Below are 23549 nucleotides of genomic sequence, written 5' to 3'. Positions count from 1 at the left end.
CAACAATATCTGAATACTGAGGCTAATAATAATAAAACATTTGTTGAATTGTGAATTTTAATTCATAAAACACATCTCAAATTTATTTTAGCCATTTAGATAATGGAGTTTAATGTATATTTAGCCAAGCATTATGGTAGTAAGGGCTTAAGAAGATTAGAAATAAATGAATCCAATTAAAGAACATGCCTCTGAGATTCGATATGTCATAGGTATGAATGAACTGTTTGCACAGCAACTGTAAAGAAACCGCTAATGATTAACTATCTGGAAGAGGTTTAATCAAGGATAAGCGCTATAGGACATATTTAAAAATATTTAAGTTAAACAAATGAAGGTTTGTGCATTTGAAAACATTGCATCATGTCATTAGCTTTGCTGTTTTTCCTCCCTGTGGAGGAAAGTTGGAAGCTCAGCTCAGCTTTAATCTGAGAAAGGCCAGTTCTTTGGATTGCGCGGGAGAAGGGCAGTGCTCCCACAGTGCTCTGGGGTTAGGCCTGACTTCATCTCCCCACATCAGGCCAGCGGGGAAATCTGGGATTCAGAACATGGGATCCAGATCGCCTGGTGTTGGAGGAAGATAAGTTAGTTGTGATTACGGGTATCTTTTCTGTTCCCAAAATTTGTGTGGAAAAGCAAACTCAGAAGGAAAAAAACCAAAGAGGTGTGCTCCTATCAACCTCTGCATCCTAGGACATTTTTAGGGATTGGGAATCCCTTTCTAAGAGTCGGAGGAGGGCTTTACATTTCCTAGAAGAAATAGGCGGGCAAGTTATTTCTGTGTGAGTAGACTCGAAACAAAATAAGGTATGAGGGAGTGGGCTCTCTCTCAAAGGGAGCAAACTTTTGAAAAAGATCAGTGTAATTCACAAACAGCAGTGAGGTGCCTGGCGGAGGGGGAGCACAGAGGAGGGTAATAGGGAGGAAAGAAAAGGACTAGAGAGGACCAGAGTAACGTGTGCTCATTTTATATTTGCAAAAGTAAAAAAGTGAGACAGTCAGACTTCACAAGGTAGTATCACGTTATCATTCTTTACCTGACCTTGTGCTAAAATTAGGGATTGACAACATTTCGCTTATGCCTTTGATGAAAGAAGTCGCACATTTGACATTTATTCTGCTTGACTATAACTTTTAAAGATGAACGTGGATGATGTAAATACTACTCTTAAAAAGCGATTTAACAATAAAAAAAGGATAAAACACGAAAAAAAGAGAGTAAATTCTATTACTCGCTTAAAAAAAAAAGATGAACTTGGAAGGGGAGATCTCCCCCTGGCCATCTAAACAAAACAGAAAAGCGATATGTTCAGTAGATTTTGGTTGGAACTTAAACCTCAGTGATTCATAGTTCAGTAATTAAAGAAAGGATGAATTCTGAGCATAAAAGTACATTTCTCATTACAAGAAAAGTTGCTGAAAAACTGAGGTCTTCTCTATTTGAACAATGACAAATGTTTTATTTATAACTTACATGACATTAACTTATTTTAAGAAACTCTATGGCAAGACAATATGGCTTTTCTTTCCATTCTAAGTAATAATATAAAGTACAGTCTCTAAAGAAGGAAATGTAATCTTTTATCTGACAGGGGAGAAGTGATCAGAAAGGAAGGGAAACCTGCAGGCACTGAGAGCACTTGGGCATGTACACGTTTTAGATGATACAGTTGGTCCTACGGGACCAAAAATTTCAACACTATGTTCTCTTTTGTAATTTAATATTATTCACAAAGAAGAAATCTTGGAAGTATAAAGAAGAAAATTCAGAAACCATTTAATTATGAGGTGAATGTATCTGAAATATTTCTCAATTACATTTTTTAAGAAGGATTTTTCTGACAATAAAAAAAGTAAGTAAACGAGTAGAGGTATAAAGAAAAGATAAATAATGCTTATAATCTATTTTCCGGTTATCCACTCTTACCCCTTTACTTGCCTCCCTATATGCATATGCAGCACATGTTAATGAAAATATCGACTTTTAAAACTTTATTAATATTTTTGTTATGAGTACTCTAGACATTTTAATGGCTGTATAATATCTTATATTCAGGCATACATTAATTTAGTAATTCCTCTACTTTGGTTTATCTTATTCTAATTAAATATAGCAAACTATACTAAGATAAGCATTTTCACATGTCAAATTTTAATCATTATCACTGACTGTTTTCCTAAGACATAGTCTTAGAAGTGAAATTACCATATTTGATGTATGAAAAATTTAAAGATTACTTGTGGGTAATGTCAATTAAATGATCATTTTTTTCATCCTATCTTCAGTGGGATTTAGCATCACTTAAAAAATCTTTGTGAATTTGAAAGGAAAAGAATGACTTACTGTGTTGCCTTAATTCATGTCGATTGTCACTAGTGAGCCTAAGCTGGAAAAAAAAAGAATAAGGTGACTCAGCAATTTGTGAATTATTCCCATCCTTGTAGTGATAACATAGTCATGATCAATTTGTGGACGTTTTCTAAAGGTTTAAACACTACTACTTTCAACCCCTTCAATATAATTATAATACTATTTCAAACATGAAAAAAAGAAAGAAAGAAAAAGTTAGACTCCAAAAATTGGTTGTTGATCAAATTAACAGTATTCTGTTTTCTTAAGTATCATTTCTTAACTACAAGCATATATGCCATGCTTTTAGTAGAGTTTGATAAAACAGCATTTCATATGTTGTATATAAGTTGAAAGAAAACATTTTAATTAATTTCTTTGGTTAGGATCTCAAAGTGATGATTATTAGTTTTCAGCTGGGAATTTTAAAAAATCCATAAATAGATTTGTTTACTCACCAGGCATCTCTTTCTCATTTATATAATAGCTTTGCCAGTTTGAAAAATTGGGTGGGGGGGCATTTATTTGGGGTGAAAGTTTTTTAAAAAAATCATTTTATTGGGGACTTGTACAACTCTTATCATAATTCATACATACATACATCCATTGTGTCAAGCACATTTGTACATTTGTTGCCCTCATCATTCTCAACACCTTTGCTTTCTACTTGAGCCCTTGATATCAGCATCTCACTTTCCCCTCCCTCCCCATGAACCCTTAATAATTTATAAATTTTGTCATATCTTATACTGTTTGACGTCTCCCTTCACCCGCTTTTCTGCTGTCCGCCCCCAGGGAGGAGGTTATATGTAGATTCCTGTAATCGGTTCCCCCTTTCTACCCCACCCTCTCTCTACCCTCCCAGTATCGCCACTCTCACCACTGGTCCTGAAGGGGTCATCTGTCCTGATTTCCCTGTGTTTCCAGTTCCTATAGGCACCAGTGTACATCCTCTGGTCTAGCCAGATTTATAAGGTAGAATTGGGATCATGATAGTGGGGAGGGGGGAGGGGAAGGAAGCATTTGAGAACTAGAGGAAAGTTGTATGTATCATTGTTGCTACCCTGCACCCTGACTGGCTCATCTCCTCCTCGTGACCCTTCTGTAAGGGGGTGTCCAGTTATTGAATAAGTACTTGACTGGAGGTCCAATGTCCATCTGCGGCCTTAAAACTAAATCTATAAATATATGCATGTAGATCTATTTCCCCACCATCCTATATAAATATATTTACATATGTACATGCCTCCTAGTTCTTTCCTCTATTTCCTTTTACTTTCCTCTTGTCCCACTATCAGGGGTGAAAGTTTTTTGTGATGACAATGATTTTGTTGATCACATGCAAATGAGCATCAGTTTTTTTCTAAGACACATTGTGCTAGGCAGTGGACACTACTGAGAAGCCCTTTAGGAGGTGGCTGTCATCATTTGACATTCACTATGCTATAAGGCAGAATGCCAGAAGCGCCAAATCAGTGAGTGGTACAGGCAGTGAATGGTGTGGGAATCCAGGGGACAGAGTAGGGAGAAATCACTGCTCTGTGGTGGATAAGGAAACAAATTTAGATGTGTGTGGCATAGCAACAGTTCTGGATTTAGCTACATTTCAACTCTTGTCATGGGTTTGGCATCAAGATATAGCATACTCCTTGTGAGGCTGGTTGGCTTTGCCACTTCTTACTGTCCTGCTAAAGGTTTGACTTAGATTTTGTTTATTCCTGCTTGCCTTTTGTTTGAATTTTTGTCTTTTCATCTTACAGTGAGATAGTAAACTTGGTGTCTAAGCCACCTTTTACCCTTGTGCCACCCACACTATGGCATCTCTTAATCCTACAAAATGGAGAAAGGTGGTTTCTAAGCAAAGGCAATATTTATGCAAAATCAGAGACTTATTTTGGAATGACTAAAAGCACCACATCCAATGGAGAAAACCACAAGGCATAAACAGAACCCACTGATTAGTATGGGACTATGACACTTCCAAGGATGCCTTAGCCTAATTGCCCCGGCAGATTGTCTAAGTCAGTGAGCCCCTCACAGTATGGGAGCCTCCTTACCAGCTATCTCTGCTGGGCTCCATAGGAGCCTGAAAATGAAACATAAAGTGGGTCTCTCTTCTGGGGAGGTTCACCCAGTGCCCAGGCAGTAACTCGGCCAGAATAGAAAGAAAGTCATGCACTTCATGTAGCAGCAACTCTAGAATCCAATTAAAAAGTTTAGTATAAGGCGCAGTCATTCCCACTTAATCCGATCATGGTTTAATACAATCCTCTGCTATTTCAGTCAGAGCCCTTGGAGCCAAAGCACTTGCATGTCTTTGTTCCCACGTCTTCCCGAGTAATTTGAGCACCTTCCGCTGTTTTAAAAAAACACAACAAAACAAAACTCAATTGGGAAATCTGGCAACATCTTTTAAGAATTGCTACATAAAATGAAACCAGTAAAGCAGCTCTAGAATAGCATATTCCAAAATGATTGAAGCAAAAAAAAAAAAATCACGTGAAATAAAGTCTGGTAAGTCCAAGAGGAAAATTCTTACAAAGGGTTGTGAATGAACAGGGTTTGACCAAATGTTGCCGAGCGCTCTCCGTCCACTCATTCGAAGTCCTTTGATGGCTGCACGTTTTTGTGCGGCAGTTGGCCCCACGGAGGCCACTTTCACAGTTGAAACAATGTAGAGGACTCAATGCCCTTCTCAGAAAGCTGACAGTGCCCGTTAGCGGCAAAGACACTTTCCGTGGATTGGAAACACACTGAGCTTCCCCTAGGAAACGATGTATAGAACACAAATCCGGGTTTTCCTCAGGAGTGGTCATGGCGAATTGTTTAAGGGAAGGCTGAGGAAGGCCAGTAGGTCAAAAAAATGACCCGCCTCTTTATTCTGTTGGAATTTGAGGTATGCCACATATACACATGACTATTATAAAGTTTAGAGTAGACTCAGATGGTTAATTTAGCAAATTGCATGATTTCTGACTGTCCATAATGGACTAAGAGGATTCCTTTGGTCTGGGCAAATATGGGTGGAAATGACAAGTGCCAGCACCAGTGGGGAAATTCACCCGTTCCTCAGTGTTTTCAGGGCTCGGGTATCTGAGGGTGTCTGCAACCCTGGTACCAATTATTAAAGGAAGAGGGAAACCTGATAGAAGTTACCGTTTTGAGTCACTGGCTGTTTAGAAAAAGGAAGCCATGGCCAGTGGCCTATGCCACTATACCTCTTGGTATGCTGATCGCTCCTGAGGGGACAGTGTGAGTCCCTTTGGGGAGGGTTACTTGCAGAGTCCCACCCAGGGTCTACCTGTGGCACTTCTGAAGAAAGCGTTAGAAGTAGAGCCATGTCATGGCCTTCATTTATTTATTTATTTATTTTGTGGAAAAAATTCATTATATTTTAACTCATTTTGCCCATGAACTTTTAAAAACTCATTTTATGGGGCTCATACAACTCTTATCACAATCCACACGTACATCAATTGTGTAAAGCACACTTACACATTTGTTGCTCTCATCATTCTCAAAATTCGCTTTCTGCTTGGGTTCCTGGAATCAGCTCCTCATTTTCCTTTTTCCCTTCCCCCTCCCTCCCCGCTCCCCCCTCCCTCATGAACCCTTAATCATTTATAAATTATTATTTTATCTTATCTTACCCTGCCCCTGCCCGGCATCTCACTTCCCCTAACCATGCTCCATCTTCATTTTAGAGCGCGGGTTCTGTGTGTCGGAGTATTTTGTTTCGCCATGTTTCCTTTAGCAGATGCACTAAATGCTTTTCCTAAGCATGTACATAAATTCGAGGACATGTGTGATACCAAAATGTGCCTCCCAGAAGGGGAGAGAGAAGCTGAGCCAGACGCTTCTTTGTGTCTGGGTTTGGAGAACGAAAATGGAACTTGTAACGTGATTTCTATCAGCATCTAGCCCTTTAAGCTATACAAATGAGATGTCCAACTCCTGTAGCATTCTGAAATTCAAACAAACGCTTTGTTCTTAGTGGAGTCGCCATTCAGAACTGCTCTTGGCAGCACATCAACCGTACTTGAAATGTCTTTAAGTGGGTATTTTTTTTTATGGTCCTTTTCATCCTAACACATTGTTTGAGAGGCTGGAGGACCAAACTCCCTGCAGAGGGCGGTGCCCATGTTTCTCTTATGTCTCCGTTTGCTGACTTGGCGATATAGAACGTACCTTAATAACTCTTTGGCCATCTGCAACATGGCTTAGAGGCTGAAATGTAACACACAAATGAAAACGAGTTTGGGGCAGAAAGGACAGAAATACAGAGAAACAGCAGGAGGCAGTTAAAAGTAGGTGGATTACAAACCCTGACAAAGGGCAACTGTTGTTCTGGGGAAATCAGGTGCCAGAGAGCACCACAGGGTGTGGAAGCGAAGCACGGAGAGTGGCTGTTTATTGAGCATTTACTGTGTCGTGTACTACGCCATGAGCTTTCAGATGCTGTCTTACTGAAACCTCACAGCAACCCTACGGCTTGTCAAGCAGAGATTGAAGCTGAGGTGATTGTTGCATGGTTACAGGCAGCAGGTGGTGAAAACCGTGGATTACCCAGATTCCTGGTCTACCGCTACTTTCCAGTGGATTCTTTTTGTATGTTTTGACCTGCACTGGAACAGTGATTAAAAAAAAAATCATTCATGTATCTAGCGTTTTCCTATAACTTTTCATCTTTATTAGAGTTGTCATTTGAAGCATCATGTAGCAGAATAATAATGATCGCTCTGACCTGAGCGTAATAGAAGGTTAGAAAAGTAAATTAGCATAGTGTTTTAGCTGTGTAAATAAGTTGATAATGTAAGCTGAGGTTACACGAAGTGTTTATGTTGTTATAACTAAAAGAGAGATACTTTTATTAAAAAATAATAAATGTCTGCTGAAGGACCTCACACAAAACAAACACAACTCAGACTCCAACTCCCTGCTGTTGAGTCGATTCCAGCTCCCACAGCAACCGGGCAGCGAGGGAGGCAGAGCTGCCCCTGGGGCTTCTGAGACTGCCGCTCTGTAAGGGGTGCAATGCTTCATCTCTCTCCTTCGGAGTGGCTGGCAGTTTCAAACTGCCGAGCTCACCGTTCAGCAGCCCAACGTGTAACCACCATGATAGGAAAATTCTGTTTATGGTTACTTAATTTGGAAGATTTCTGTCATTGGAAGTTCAGCAAAAACCATGGCAGGTCTTTTTCACTTGTTGAGATGGATACCTTAGGGGCCTGAATGTGCTCAGGAAGAGTGAGTGTTTGTGGTCTCCCTGTAGAACGCTATGGAAGGAGCCCAGTGGTGCAGTGGGTTAAGCGTTGGGCTCCTAACCTAAAAGCCGGTCATCCAAACTCACCGGCCACTCCATGGGATAAAGACGAGGCTGCTGGTTCCCATGGATTCACCGTTTCAAACACCCAAGGGAACAGTTCTGCTCTATGGGGTCCTGCAGGGGCCCTGTGAGTCAGCACTGACTGGATGGCGGTGGGTTTGGTCTTGCGTTTTATAGCCCTGGACTCACGTTGCTGAGATCGCGCAATAGGGATGGTTTTGTAAAGTTACTTGTCCATATTCCCAGGCCTACATGATGTTCACTGCCACCCTAGGGCCTGCCTGGCAGAGACTAAATGATGCTCGAAGTCCACTTGACACAGGAGATGCCCAAGGCTGGCCATTCCACCTCCAGCCAGTCAGAGCATGTGATCTAAGAGCAGGCTGATCAGGGGTCCCATAGCCCTCCAGTGTGCTTTCCCTCCGAGATAGACCATTTGATTGCACGTAGAAGCAGTCATCAGCAATAACTACCCTCTTTTAGCTGAGCCCTTGCCATTTTCCTCCTCTACAGTGAATTTGCAGCACTGTGTACATGCCCCCTGGAATACAGGAAAAAATCACTTCACTTGTCCATTAGGAACTTAGAATTCACTTGGAAAGACAAGACAAAATGACTTGAACAATAAAGATTAAGGAAATCAAAAAAGAGTTCCTGGCCCTCCCATCCATCCCCTTACATTCCTGAAGAACTAGCTCTTCTTCATGAAGCCAGGGCTTGGGGCCTTCTGCCCGTTGATGGCTCCTCAGAAAGGATAGTCTGTAGATAGTTACTTACTGGATGAGTGACTGGTCTTGGCAGCCAGGAAGAGCTTCAGAGAGATGAGCGTGACTTCAGATGCTTCTTCATAAAAGGAGTTTCCTAGGTGTGTGGTGAAGGAGGGAGAGAGCCAGCCAAACACCAGGTCGATTTAGAGAGTGCTATTGTGGATGAAGTGAGGTGTTGAGAAGGAGAAGTTGGAGATCTTATCAGAAAAATGGGTGGGAGTCCCATTTGGGAGGCATTGGATTCTTGACTGAAGGGTGCCCCGAGACAGTGCTGGGGGTTGTTCTTACAGGGAGTTGATGAGGCAGAGAAGCAGATCAGTGATGTGACCACACTTTATAAGTTAGAAAAACAAATTGCAGGGCCACCTTCTGAACTTTTTTGGTGCTCACATAGGAAATCTTTAAAAAATTTTAAATACACGGAATGAGTGGGTATTTGGTATGAATTTGTTGACAGGTATCACTACCCTGGCAGCGTGTGGCAGCGAGATTGTTGGAGCTGTTTTGTATTCCCAATTCCTTGAGAGACCCCTTGTCTGCTTTATACTTTTCCTTCTGCCGGATCTCATTATAGAAGGACCAGTAGGGAAAAGAGGAAGGAAAAGTAGATAATTGAATGTTTGATGTTTTGTGGAAATATGTCCTTTTTTTACATATATGCATTTTATTAATTTATTCAAATGTATGTACCTACCTTAACCTAAAGAATAGTAAGATGCATGTAAACGTTTTTAAAACGTGAAATTAAGATGCATTTTTAAAAAAGATGACATTTTAAAAAAGATAAACTAAGAAGAAACAAAGGGCGTCAGTGGAGTGTGTTACAGATAGTGGCTGTCAAGAACTTTGTAGACTGGCTAGATGTGGTTAAACTTTGACTTGGAGTTCAGCGCCTTTGGCTTCCGGTGCAAAGCGGAAAGGAAACAGGGTGAGTTATAGGATTCTCGGTGTCCATGGTCTAAAATGGAAATCACTGACCCGGGAGCAGCCCAGGTACTTCCCGAACCTCCTCTCTTGGGTGCACATAAGGAAAATTCTATAAGACATTTTATTTTACCTACTTGTCAGTGGAAAGAGGTAATGTCCTCTAATGAAAACTGAGGAGTTAAACAGGAGCCAGTTACCTGGAAGCCGAGCAAAGGCTGTCACCCATCAATGTCTCAAGCAGCAATACCTTTGTATTGCACATTCTAAGATAAACTCCATGTTCCCTTAATATCACTCAAAACTCTCCAGACTCACTGTCATCGAGTCAGTTGATACCGACTCACAGGGACCCTATAGGGCAGGGTAGAACTGCCTCTGTTTCTGAGTCTGTCATTGGTTACAGGAGTAGAAAGCCCTGTCTTTCTACCTCATTGCTACTGGTGGTTTCGAACTGCTGACCTTGCTTATCGTAGTCCAATGTGTAACCACTACACCACCAGGGTTCCTGTCAGTATCACAGGCTGTAATTTATTATGTAAATTTGTTTATGATCTTTCTCCCAACTAGACTGCAATCTTCACAGAGACAAGGACAGGAGCTGTCTTACCCGTGGCTTATCTAGTATATACTTAGAGCTTACTTACCTTATAGCTCCATATTGCAGAAAGTCTGGTATTGGGAGTTCAGTAGATAGTTATAGAGTGACTTTAGGATTGGAAAGAACTAATAGCAAATGTACACTAAGGTAACTGAATCAGTTAGACTGTTGAACAAAGCCAGTTGCCCTAGTCAGCTCCAATTTAGGGCAATCCCGTGTGTGTCAGCGTAAAACTAGATTCCATATAGTTTTTGGAAGTAGATAGCTGAGCTTTCCTCTGAGACACTTCTAGCTGGGTTCAGATGTCCAACATTTCATTAGCAGTAGAAGAGATGAGCTGTTTATATCACTCAGGGGCTCTAACTACCTCTTTAACTAGGCATACTAATATTTGGAATATTTACCAAAATGACTGATCTTGGAGCAGTTAATGGAAGACATGCTTCCTGCCAATAATCAGCATGCCAGTTAAGCTCACTCTTCTGCAGGAACTCTTTGGACTAGATTTTATGGTCCATGGCTTACCAGTGAGGACGTAAAAAACTCAGAGCAGTTGAATCATGGATTGAATTTTCTATTTGACTAATAAAAACAATGAGAATATAATTTTGATCAACATTTCATGAACCTATCACGTAACTTGGCTGTGATATATGTGGCAGCTACTTCATACGGTAGGTAAGCTTTCCTAGAATCACCAGTGTGTTGGAGGAAACCGTCTGTACTGCGAACATGTACCGCTTCCTTTTCAAATACAGAGAACTGTCAATCCCAACGAGAGAACGCCCAAATCCATTTTCTCTGGTGACCAATGAAGGCTTTTCTCTTCCTGTCTTGCAGAGACACGGAGTACAAAGGGCTGCAGCTGTCCCTGGATCAGATCTCAGTCTCCAAACCAGCCTTTTCCTATGCCAACAGCTCTACCCCGACCCTGACGGACACCAGGAAGGGGACCAAGTCCCGGCTCTCCAGTTCAAAGTCAAAATCCAGGACTTCCCCATACCCTCAGGTAGGTGTTTGCTGGAATGTTTACCTTTTTTCCTTTTTGAAGCCATTTCTCTCTCTCTCTCTCTCTCTCTCTCTCTCTTTTTTAAAGCCTGCTGTGGTCGCAGAGTTAAGGAAATATTAAAATAGTTTGGAATTTATTATCTGGCTTTGATAAATTTCAAGCTTTTATAAAACTGTAAAGTTTCCTAAATGATATTGCCCTGCCTCCTTGTTCTTTAAAACAACTGTGCCGGTAATAGACATTGTTATGTTGTTTGTTAGCTTAGAAAAATTTGAAGCTACTTGGTGGTATATTGCATTTATGTAACAGTTGTGAGAGTCTCAATTGCAGTCAGATAATTGCAGCATAATGCCTCTGCTATCTCAGGGAGATTGATCCTAAATTTTTATCCCACAATGATTAGCCAGAAGGATGCATCTAGTATAATGAAATATGGAAAACAAGAGCTTGATATAGAAAAATTGAATCTTACGGCTGCAACTGAAGAAGAAAGAAGGTAGAGGCAAAGGTTCAAGGAGGCATTGCACCATGAGATTTGAGCACAGATGGACCGTTTATGAGGAGGAATGAAATAGAGAGGATCTTCCAGATGGCGGCAATGGTAGGAAAGCAACTCTCTGCTCATCTTTGCAAGGTGGTGAGATGGTGAGACCCAGAGGAGGTATTCCAGAAATACCACAAGGTCCAAATAGGAATCTTGATCCTTAGAAGAGAAAAAAAATACTTAAAAACTCTAGTTTGATATACAGGCACTAGGCTGTGCCAAGGTATGTGTACACCTCTGTCCTGGGCTGGGGGACGTGTGACATAACTGGGAATTCTGCACATCAAGTATCCTGGGTCCCCTCACTTTGAACCCTGTCTTTTAAGAGCACCTAGTCAAGCTCCCATCAGTTCAACAGAGTGACTTCAGGAGATTATTCCTGTGCTAGTGGATAAGCAAACTGAGCTCTGGGTAATTTCATCAGAGTGGTCTTATTAATTTCCCTTTCAAATATATTCATCTTAGTAATAATGGCAAGCAGGTGGGAACAGACATGATTTCCTTTTTTATCAGAGCTGTGTTACCTATCCTACATCGATCCCTAACAAGTGTGTATTGTTTGAAGGAATGCCATTCATTGAACAGATGGCTCCGAGGAAGCTAGTTGTCAGAGGTGATTTTAGGGGCCTGGTATGCACAGATAGGAGGACCCTGGTACTTGCTTCCAAGAGACTCAAGTCTCAGATGATTTGAAAATATCTAAAGAAGACCAGATTTTATTACTCTGACAAACTAGGGGAAAGCAGATGTGTATAACTTCCATTAGGAGTAGGGAACACTTTATTGATAAAATGTATTTTAATGAAAATCACGGTTGAGAAGTTTTCTTTTTTCCTTGAACACCAAATGAGAAACTTCGTTTCAAAATTACGGTCTTATACGTTTTGGGGGGAAAATCACTATATCTTTTTATGACTTGAAAGGCTGGGTTATATATTTGGGTAAGTCTATCCTTAAATATACATAAGTGTTGGGCACATAGATGAAGGAGTAAATTAAGTTAGATAATACTAACTTAAGGAGGCTTTTATCAATTGTTGGACTATGTGGAAATGAAGCCGTAGCAGTGAGACTCAAACCCAAACCTTCCCTTTGGCCCACCAGAGTCGTTGTCCGGCTCCTGTCTCCCATCCATGTTCTAGACATCATGGCCAATAGTGACTGACTACTCATTTAAAGAAAAAAAAAAGTAACTGCCATTTGTCTACTCTCTGCATTTAGTTTTAAAGTTATACATGTTGCATATTTTTTAAAACGTCAACATAGGAAGGTGGAACGTAGAAAATGCTCCTTTATCCCCTTATTCACCTTCTCAAGAATTGTGCTTTCTTTGAGTAATATTCTGATGTATTCAATCATGCACATGCACATAGGATTTCTCTTGAAATTTGTGTCTTTGTTTTTGTGTTTAGTGCTTATATAAATGCGGTCCTTTGCGCCATAGGTCTCACAAATCACACAATCATGCTGAGGAAATAGCGTGGCAGCCACCCCTGACCTCTGGCTTCACAGAGGGGAAGAAGAATCTGATTCCACCCTAGTCCAAGGCCAATTGCCACAAGAAGAGGCCAGACATGCCTCCTTCCACCCTTCATCTTTCTATATTCTCACACCAACATGCACCCTCCTTCTCTGCTGGCTTCTATAATTTGTTGCAATGGCCACACAGAATCCACACACAGAATACTTAAGATTATGAGTGTTACTAGGAAGCCAACAGGTGAAAAAAATGTTAAGAATACAGTTTGGATCTGCAATCTTTTAACCACATGGTCCCTTGATCTCTGCTTCTGTGGGCCAGGAAGCTCACCTGCTGTTCTGCCTGATGGTCTCGGTGCTGCAGCTTTGCTCTGTCTCATTGTCTCAGTGCTGAGGCATCTGGTGCCTCTTCTGCCTCCGCCACTTCAGACAGGGATGCCACTCCATTGGTGGCTTTTCTTTCTTCATGGTCACAGGATCCTCTCTTTCTGTTTCTGAGAAGGCTCACTCATATGCGGCAGAATGGCAAAACTGACCAATTACCAGCAAGGCTGCTAATCAGGTTTCAAAAGTCAACAGTTTGAAACCACTGGATACTCCTGGGGAGAAGGATGGGGCTTTCTCCTCCCACTGTGAAGAGTTACATTCACGGAAACCCACAAAGGTAGTTCTACTCTGCCCTCTCGGGCTGCAGTCAGTTGGCATCAACTCAATGGCAGTGAGTGGGTGAGGCTTGTTATTCACATGTCCCCAACCTCGATTAAGAGGGAGGTACAGAGAGTATGGATAGAAGAGCCATATTAAGCAATTTCACTTCACTACACATGCATTAATTTTATTTAACATTTATGTGCTTAGTAAAGGTTACCCTTTACTTGTATTTACTTTAGTTAATTATGATGCTAGGCTATCATTGACTGAATTCCTGCTACTTGGCCTCCTAATACATCGAGATAAGAAATGGAACACATTCTCTTGACTTTTCTGAGGTGGAGACAGACCCACGAACGAGAGCTTGGAGGGAACTGTGAAATAAACAGAGTGCTTTGAGGACACATAGGGAAAGCATGAACTTTAGGACAATCTCGTCACTGTATTTGCTGGAAACAAATAACCTGCATGCTAAATCCTCAGAAATTTTGTAGAAAAAAATAATTCAACGTCGCAAAACTTTTATTTCATCAAAATTACCCTTATTTTATTAAAGAGTAAGTAGCTTGTACATTTCATACACTATTTGATATTATGTGTCTTAGTAGATATGAGTTGAGCGTCTGAATTAGATGGTTGGAGGGATGAAGGTTGGGCAAGAGGCGCTAACATATTTTAAAAAATGGAGTAAGAAATGTCCTTACATCCCCTTACAGAAAGGTCATGGGGAGGAGCTGAGCCAGTCAGGGTGCAGTGTAGCAACGATGAAACATACAACTTTCCTCTGGTTCTAAATACTTCCTCCCTACCCCACTATCATGATCCCAATTCTACCTTACAAATCCAGCTAGACCAGAGGATGTACACTGGTACAGATAGGAACTGGAAACACAGGGAATTCAGGACAGATGATCCCTTCAGGACCAGTGGTGAGGGTGGCGATACCGGGAGGGTAGAGAGAAGGTGGGGTAGAAAGGGGGAACTGATTACAAGTGTCTACATATAACCTCCTCCCTGACGGATGGACAACAGAAAAGTGGGCAAAGGGAGACGTCAGACAGTGTAAGATATGACAAAATAATAATAATTTTTAAATTATCAAGAGTTCATGAGGGAGGGGGAAAAGGGAGGGAGGGAGAAAATGAGGAGTTGATATCAAGGGCTCAAGTAGAAAGCAAATGTTTTGAGAATGATGATGGCAACAAATGTACAAATGTGCTTGACACAATGGATGTATGTATGGATTGTGATATGAGATGTAAGAGCCTCTAGTAAAATGATTAAAAAAAAAGAAATGTCCTTAAATTTGTAGTGTACTTGGAGTGGTACAGTTATATACAGGTTATAGATGAGGAATAATTAGCATATATCGTTAGCTGATACTGAGTTCGCTCCAACTCAATCTGACCCCATGCACAGTAGAACAAGATACTTCCTGTTCTTGACTATGCTCCTACTTGCTGGCATGTGTTAGTCTATCATTGCCTTCTGAGCTTGGTGACTCATCTTCCAGCACTCCATTGGACAATATGTCTACACTAACCATTAGGGTTTTCATTGATTTGTTCTTGGAAGTATATATCTGGGCGTTTCCTCATTGCATCACTTAGACTGGAAGCTCGGCTGAAACAAGTCCACCATGGGTTACCCTACTGGTTTTTGAAATACCGGTGGCATCTTCTGATGTCATAGCAACACATAACATACTACAGTGTGGAAAACTGACAAACAAGTAGTGGATATAATTGTGTGTTGTTGTTAGTTGCTATTGGGTTAATTCTGACTCATAATGAGTGTGTATACAATGGGATGAAACACTGACAGTCTTGCACCAATTATCACAATGCTTGAGCCTATTGTTGTAGCCATTGTGTCAATCCACCTACTTGAGGTTCTTGCACTTTTGTGTTGATCCTCCACTTTGTCAAGCATGATGTCCTTTTCCAAAGACTAGCTGTTTCAGATAACACGTCCAATGTACAGGAGACCAAGTCTCTCCACCCTTGCATCTAAGGAGTTTTCTAGCTGTTCTTCCTCTAAGATAGACTTGTTTGTTCTTTGAAAGTCTGTGGGATCCACAGGAACAACACACGGTGCAAAGGCAGATGAAGACAAGGTCAGCATGCCAGACTTGTGACTGGAGAAGTGAATGAATCCAATATTATCAGATCAGATGGCAGGTCAGAGAATAGCTCCCAGGATTGGTAGGCAATATGGCCGGCTGTTGGCTCGAGTGCCAAGAACCAGAAGTTGACAAGCCAGATGTCAGATCCAGACCAAGCAAAAGCAAACAAGCTTTTCATAGCAGCAATTTAAATAGGAGGTAGGCCACCTCTATGAAGAAATCACCTTTAAATTGCCCCAGGGCTGTGACTTGAGTGAGGGAGGACATGGCACTTCACCCTAATCTTCTTACAACTGCTTGGCAGCTCACAGCAGAACCTACCATGCCATTGCTTTCATAAAGTTGGGCCACATCATGGGAGATTACTAGGCCTTAACTGAAAACAACTGAGAATCCTGGCTCAGCTAAGTTGACATAAAATCCAACTACTACACAACCCATGGGACTTTTAATATTTTTCACCAACACCATAATTCAAATGCATAAGCTCTTCGGTTCTTCAGTCTTCCTCATTTATTGTCCTATTTTCACCTGCAGATGAAGAGAGGGGCTCAGGTGCACCATAGACCTCAAGAGACATTCTTGATCTTCAAAATTTTAAAGAGGTTCTAGGCAGGATATTTTCCCAATGCAATGTATCACTTTATTTCTGGACAGTTGTTTCCATGAGCATTGACTGTGGATGCAAGCAAAATGAAATCATCGATAATTTCTATCTTTTCTTGGTTGATCATGATGTTGTATACTGGTCCAATAGTGAGGGTATTTGTTTTCTTTACATTAAGTTGTAATCCATACTCTGTTGAATCATTTGTCTTTGGAAAGGACACAAATGTAGATCTCCTTCAGTCAGTTGGCTAGGTAGCTGCCTACCAAATTTCTTGGTATATTTGAATGAGTCCTTCTAGTGTATTTCAATTGGTATTCTGTCAATTTCTGGAACCCCTTGGTTTTCATTAATTTCTTCAGTGTAGCCTGGTTCTTCCTTAAGTACCATTGATTCTTGATCATATGCTACCTTTTGATATGGTTCTCTGTAGACCATTTTTTTAGGTAGAGTGACTGTATTTTCATTACATTGTATTTTTATGTTTCCTGCGTTTTTCAATATTTTGTCCATAGAACCCTTTCAACTTGAGGCTACAGTTATTTCAGTTTCAGATACACCACCGTTACTTACGTTTCAGATACACTGAGAACATTCCTCCTTTTTTGGCTTTCTCATTCCAAGTCTTTGAACATTTCATTACAATACTTCATCTTTTTGAACCCACCCTTTGAAATTTTTGTTCAGCTCATTTAATGAAACATTCTTTCATTTGCTTTAGCTACTCTAGGTTCAAAAGCAAGTTTCAGAGTCTCTTCTGTACGGATGATGCTCTTGATGTCATTCCACGGCTCATCAGGTCTTCTGTCATTAGTGTTCGATGCATCAAATTTGTTCTGGAGATGTTCTCTAAATTCAGGTCGGATACATTCAACGTTACATTTTGGCTCTCATGGACTGGTTTTAATTTTCTTCAGCTTCAACCTGAACTTGCAGAAGACTAATTCATCATCTGTTCCACCATCAGCCCCTGACCTCATTTTGTCATCTCGTCCCACAGATGTAGTCAATTTGATTCCCGTGTATCCCATCTGGCTGGGCCCTTGTGTACAGTTGCCACTTATGTTGTTGAACAAGTTATTTGCAAGAGAGCAGTCATTCATCTTGCAAAATTCGAATGCAGTCTCCAACTTCATTTCTATCATCAAGGCCATCTATGTTTTTAATACTGTTACTTCCTCCGTTTCCAAATTTTGCATTCTAATCTATAATAATTATCAATACCTCTTGATTGTATGTTTGATTAGTTTTAGACTGAAGAAGTTGGTAGAATTCTTCAATGTCTTCAACAGTAACTTTTGTAGTTGGTGTGTGTATTTGAATAATATAAGACCTTCATTAACCAAATTTCCCTGTAGGTGTATAGATATTACCTATCACAGATAGCATTGCACTTCAGGATAGATCTTGAAATGTTCTCTTAGATAAAGAATATGATGCCTTTCTTTTTGAATTTATAGTTCTTGGCATAGCAAACTATATGAATGTCTGGTTCAAAATGGCTAATACCAGTCCATTTCATGTATCAATGTCTAGATATTGATCTTTATGTATTCCAATTCATTTTTGACAATTTCTAATTATCCTAGATTCAGATTTTGCACATTCCATATTGCAATTTTATTAATAGATGTTTTAGCTGTTTGTTCTTGTTTTGATTTGTTCCCCATCAGCAAATGAAACTCCTAAAAGCTTACTCCATCCACAACATTAAGGACGACTCTACTTGGAAGAGGCAGCCCTTCCTTATTGGTATTTTGATGCCTTCCAACTTGAGGGGCTCTTCTTATAGCACCATATCTGACAGCATGCTGCTGTTATTCATAAGATTCTCAGTGGCTAATCTTTCAGAAGTAGACTAGTAGCCTAGTTTATCTTCTCTGTATGTCCTTATTTTGGAAGCTCTAAAGAAGCCTGTTCACCATGGGCAACCATGCTGGTATTTGAAATACTGGGACATTACTTCCAGTATCACAGCAATACACAAGCCACCACAGTACAACAAACTGATAGACAAATGATAGGATTAATGTGTAGGAGGTACTAGGTGAAAACAGAGTCTTGTTGATAAGGCCCATTAAGGCTTTAATATATATCATCTTCTGAATTAGTGCATAATATGTGATAGATGTGGCTTTGTAGGTGCTGTCAACAAGGACTTTGCCCTAACAGACTTGAAAGTGTTGTGGGTGACGTTGCTCAAAAGTAGGATTCAGCTATGTGGGCAGAAGGGAAAGGAAAGGGAATTTTAGGAAGACCAAAATTATGAGAAAAGGCAGGTGCATACTGTTAATGTGGGTGATCTTATGGTGAGTCGAGTTGGGTGAGCAATGGTGGTTTCTTTTAATGAGAAGTAAGGGTGGCATGTTTGGAAGCAAATTGCTCCAGGAGTTTAGGTTTTGTTTTGTGAAGAACAGAGAAAACGTTTGAACAGGAAATGAGAAAATTCATAGGTTTGATATGCACCAAACTATTCAGGAGAGTAGTTTTGATAGACCTGCAGTGAGTTTGGTGGCACAGTGGTTACATGATGTGCTGCTAACTGCTAAGTCAGCAGTTCAAAACCACCAGCCACTTCTGGGAGAGAGAGAGATGAGGTTTTCTACTCCAATAAAGAGTTACAGTCTTGGAAACCCACAGGGACAGTTCTACCCTGTCCTGGAGAGGCACTGTGAGTTGGAATTGACTCAATGGCAGTGAGTTTTGGGGTTTGGTTTGGTGTGAGTTTATGAGAGTCAAATTAAATTTCTTTACTTAAAGGATGTTGCAGAGGAAGAATTGATGCATTAAAAAAAGTCATTGTATACATGTACCCTTATTCTAGAGATATATTTTAATGCTTACTTCTTTTTGTTAAGTGTACTTAACCACCCCCAAATTTCCCTTTTTGCATTACACAGATACATAATAACTGCTTAACAGAGTATGCTTTTAAATGTATTAGGTTTAAGTACTTCTGTTAAGAGGACATTAAAAAGTGTTTGTTTTTTTTTCATTTTTTACATCCACATGCTTTTACTATATAAATTCTCATTATATCTTTCAAGAGGCAGTTTCCAAGCAAAATTGAGCTCATATGAGAATGCCTTGTGCCTCTTATTAGTTATGGGAATGGTGATTTGATGGTTCTAGCAATATTATTTTTTAGACTCTTTATTGTTTATTAGTTATAGTTAGAAACTTGCAGCAGATGTCTGACAAATGACAAAAAGCAGCACTGCTTTTGGGAATCATGTGGACATCCTTATTTGAACATGGAAGTCATGCAACATTGTAATTTGAGGCCACCGCCCAGTTTGTCTACTGTAGTAGATGGATCTTCAGGGCTCTTCTTGGTATTATACCCCCTTGGGAATGATTCTTGATTATATTATGGTCACTGAATGAATGACTCAGTCACCTTTGCACTTCTATGTATTACTCGGGACAAGAAAGAGCACAATAGAATCTTCTTGTTTTGAAGTGTTCTGGAAAAATGTGAGGTATGAAATATTATTGTTAATTTTAAAGTATTCTTCACATATCTTCTGTGCTGTTGTGTAGCAACAAACTTGCCTTAAAAGAGTTATACTTCCCTTTTAAATTTATACTAATGAAAGTGGCATTGTATTTTTCATTGTTTGTTGAGTTGGAAATCCTAAGGTTATTCCATTTACTTTTCAGACCTTGTCTACTAGAGATTGCTGCAATATTTTTCGCCTATTTTTATGAACTAGTCATAGCTTCCTAATACCAGTTGAGAATTATCAGTCATGTCAATCATGAATAAATTGCCTCCTGATTCCAGAGTTTCCTTTTTGGAGTCTCATGTTGGCATGTTCATAGTTGTTATGGTTATTACAGGCGAAGCCATCCTATTTTATTGTATCGCTCTGTCCTGGTTTTTCCCCAGTCCATAATAACCAGTATACTATACACTTCCAAAATTACAGTGCATGCATAAGATGGTGTACACTTCTGAAAGTATTGAATCACTTGCTACAAAATGCTATAATACTTGGAGGACTCTCTTACATCTACTTTAAATAGTCCCACAGAACCCTCTTAAGTTTCATTGCCAGCAATCTGCCTTCCTTTGGATGAAGGCAAAAACTCTCCTCTGCAAAGATTCCTTCTTCCTTGAAGATACACCAGTGACTACGACACTGAGTGCCTGCCCTTTTTAGTTAAAGGGACAAAAAGAACCAATACGTTTTCAAGCATAGTTGTTCCTTTTTCATAGTTCTTTTACCACTGCCAGTATAGACTTAATTTCATGTATCACATGGAATGTAATAACATATGGCCCTGTCCTTTAACATTGCCCAAAACAATGTCTTGCAAATCAGTTTCCCATTTATGCCCATTTTATTTTGTGTCATTGATTGTAATCCTCTCAATAGAATAGCATTCCTCGCACTATGGTCTCCAGTTCATTTGCCGTTTTTTGTCCCTTCGTGCTTTCTGAGCTTTGCTTTTGGGCCAATGCTGCCCGTGTGGTTGATTGTACTAAGGAATCCATTTTTCCTTGGTGTTATTTTTGAGCTGTGTGAGCCAGGTAGCACCTTACTCCTCGCTCAGGGTAGTGGAGTCTAGAACTGCACATTCGTCTTTTGGATTGTTTCCTTGGGTCTTTGAGATTCTTCACTCTTTTCTGCTCTAGATGAAGAGAGACAAATAATTGTATTTTAGATAGCTTCTCACAAGCTTTTAAGACCTCAGTCACTACTCACTAAAGTAGGGTACAGCACTTTGTCTTTGTGGACTACATTATGTCAGCTAACCTAGATGTTCTCCAAGATTCTGGTCATAAGTCCCAAGCCCAGTGAGTCATTCTCTCAAGGAGTTTGGTTATGGCTTGGGGTCCCTTGTTTGAGGTAGGTTTTTTATATCACTATAAAGGATATACAAACTTGCTGAAGGAATGTGCCAAATGAAAGAGTGGTCTGATGAAAGTCAAAGCAAAGTGAGGCTTTAAGAGAAGTGATGGAGAAAATGGGTGAAGAGATGGAGAACTAATGATGGGGAGAGGCAAAAGCGATAATATTCACTGCTCAAGAGAACTTGACATTCACCTGGCTTTGGAGCATGACAGGAAAGGTAAGATTTTGGTAAAGGTAAGGTAAGTATTTAAAAAAGTTTTTTTTAATCATTTTAGTGTTGGCTCTTATAAATCTTATAACAATCCATCATTCAATTGTATTAACCACACTTGTACATGTGTTGCCATCGACATTTCCAAGACATTTTCTTTCTTCTTGAGCCCTTGGTATCAGTTCCTCATTTTCCCCCTTTCTCCCCACCATCCCACCCTCGTGCATCCTCGATCAATTATATATTATTATTGTTGTTTCGTGCCTTACACTGTCTGTTTCCCTTCACCCACATTTCTGTTACTCATCCCCCCTGGGGGGTGGGCTATACATCCAACCTTGTGATGGGTTCCCCCTTTGCTCCCTCCCCCCACCAGCCCCCACCAGCCCCCTACCCTCATGATTTGCTACTTCCATTACTGTTCCTGAGGGTTTTATCTGTGCTGAATTCCATATGTCAAGAGCTCTTATCTGTAGCAATGTGTGTACTCTGGTGTAGTCGGATTTGTAAGGTAGAACTGGGTCATTGTAGTGGGGGGTGGGGGAAAGAAGCATTCAGGAACTAGAGGATTGATGTGTGTTTTATCGGTATTACGCTGCACCCTGGTTGAATTGTCCCTACTTTGTTACCTTTCTGTGGGGGGATGTCCACTTGTCCAAAGATGGCTCACTGCCATCGAGTCAGTCCCCTGTGAGTTTCTGAGACGGAAACTGTTGACGGGAGTAGGTTTTGAACTGCTGACAGCTGGAGGTTTTGAAGTGCTGACTATGTGGATCGCAGCCCAACTCATAACCACTACAACAGCAGGGCTCCCCATCATTTACAGTAGAAAGTACTAGCTTTGCCACAATTCAACCCAAATTACACTTCAACCTCTGCCTGCTTTGCCTTTGCCTTTATCTCTCCATGTCAGTTCTCTACTCTAGTTATAAGTCTCTGTACTGTGTCCTGAGCGCGCCTTGCCTACTCAAATCCTACTCACCTTTCAAAGCACAGTTGCAACTATACCTCTCATCCCCGGTGACTTTCTTGACCTCCGAGTCCAAACTAGTTACTGTCTGAGTAAGTTATTAAGTATCTGCCCTTCAGTCATAATGTACCCATCTCTTCTAGTGTTTAAAATTGTGCTTGATGATTCAAATGTGAAAATAAAATTGCCTTGTATTACTGTTTCTTATTTAAAAGGATGTACACTGCCTAAACTTCTAAACGGTACATCAAAATAATAAAGAACACAATAAAAAATCTAAAATTTCATTACCTAGAGCAGGAATTAGTAACTTTTTCTGGAAAGGACCAGAGGACACGTTTTTCACTTTGCTGGCCACATCCACAATCTGTGTGGCCACTACACAATGGTGTCATGATGATGTAGCCCAGAGCAAGAGAATGTGTGTGGCTGAATTCCAATAAAAATGCATTTACAAAGACTGTTGCCCCTTGAGTTGCTAAACATTTCGTTGACTATCCAGGCAGACATCCCTGTATGTAAACACTTACACTTGAAGTTTACAAAATGGGATCATATACTTTTCTTTTCTAATGTACAGTTTCACTTAACATCGTCTAGGTCCAAGTGAATTCGCTTACTATAAATCTATGCTTGTAAAGAAATATTCATATAATTATTTTAATGGTTGTACATTGTTTTCATTTATACATGCATGCATATGTTTGTTATATTGTTCTTTAATATTTTTCCTGGTTATTAGCTTTTCATGTATCTGAGCCACTGGAAAGATGCTACTAGGGGATGAGATAGTTGTTAAATATTTTTTGTATCATTGTGCCCCTCAACCCAGAAATAGAAAAAGGGTTATTTATTTTTTAAAATTCATATTATTGGGGGCTTGTACAACTCTTGTCACAATAAAATAAAACGCATTTTATATTACATATATGGATATACACATATGGATATATGCATTTTATATTACATATATCCATATGTTGCCATCATCATTTAAAAAAACATCTTATTGAGGGCTCGTACAACTCTTATGACAATCCATACATCCATCCATTGTGTCAAGCACATTTGTACATTTGTTGCCATCATCATTCTCAAAATATTTGTTTTCTACTTGAGCCCT

General features: G+C 40.1%; 1 protein-coding gene across 2 annotated transcripts in view; it reads left to right on the top strand.

The window, feature by feature from the left end:
- Positions 1-23549, top strand: part of SIM1 (SIM bHLH transcription factor 1) — an 87914-nt gene that overhangs the window by 33197 nt on the left and 31168 nt on the right. For both annotated transcript variants that reach the window (XM_045294515.1, XM_004710896.2), the window contains exon 9: positions 10809-10977. In XM_045294515.1, the coding sequence (XP_045150450.1) occupies positions 10809-10977 (169 nt within the window). The remainder of the gene's footprint in view (positions 1-10808; positions 10978-23549) is intronic.

Source organism: Echinops telfairi, unplaced genomic scaffold, assembly GCF_000313985.2.
Source record: "Echinops telfairi isolate 266 unplaced genomic scaffold, ASM31398v2 ScPeMD7_3533;HRSCAF=4204_0, whole genome shotgun sequence".
Lineage (NCBI taxonomy): Eukaryota > Metazoa > Chordata > Mammalia > Afrosoricida > Tenrecidae > Echinops > Echinops telfairi.
This window is presented reverse-complemented; position numbering and strand designations above follow the sequence as displayed.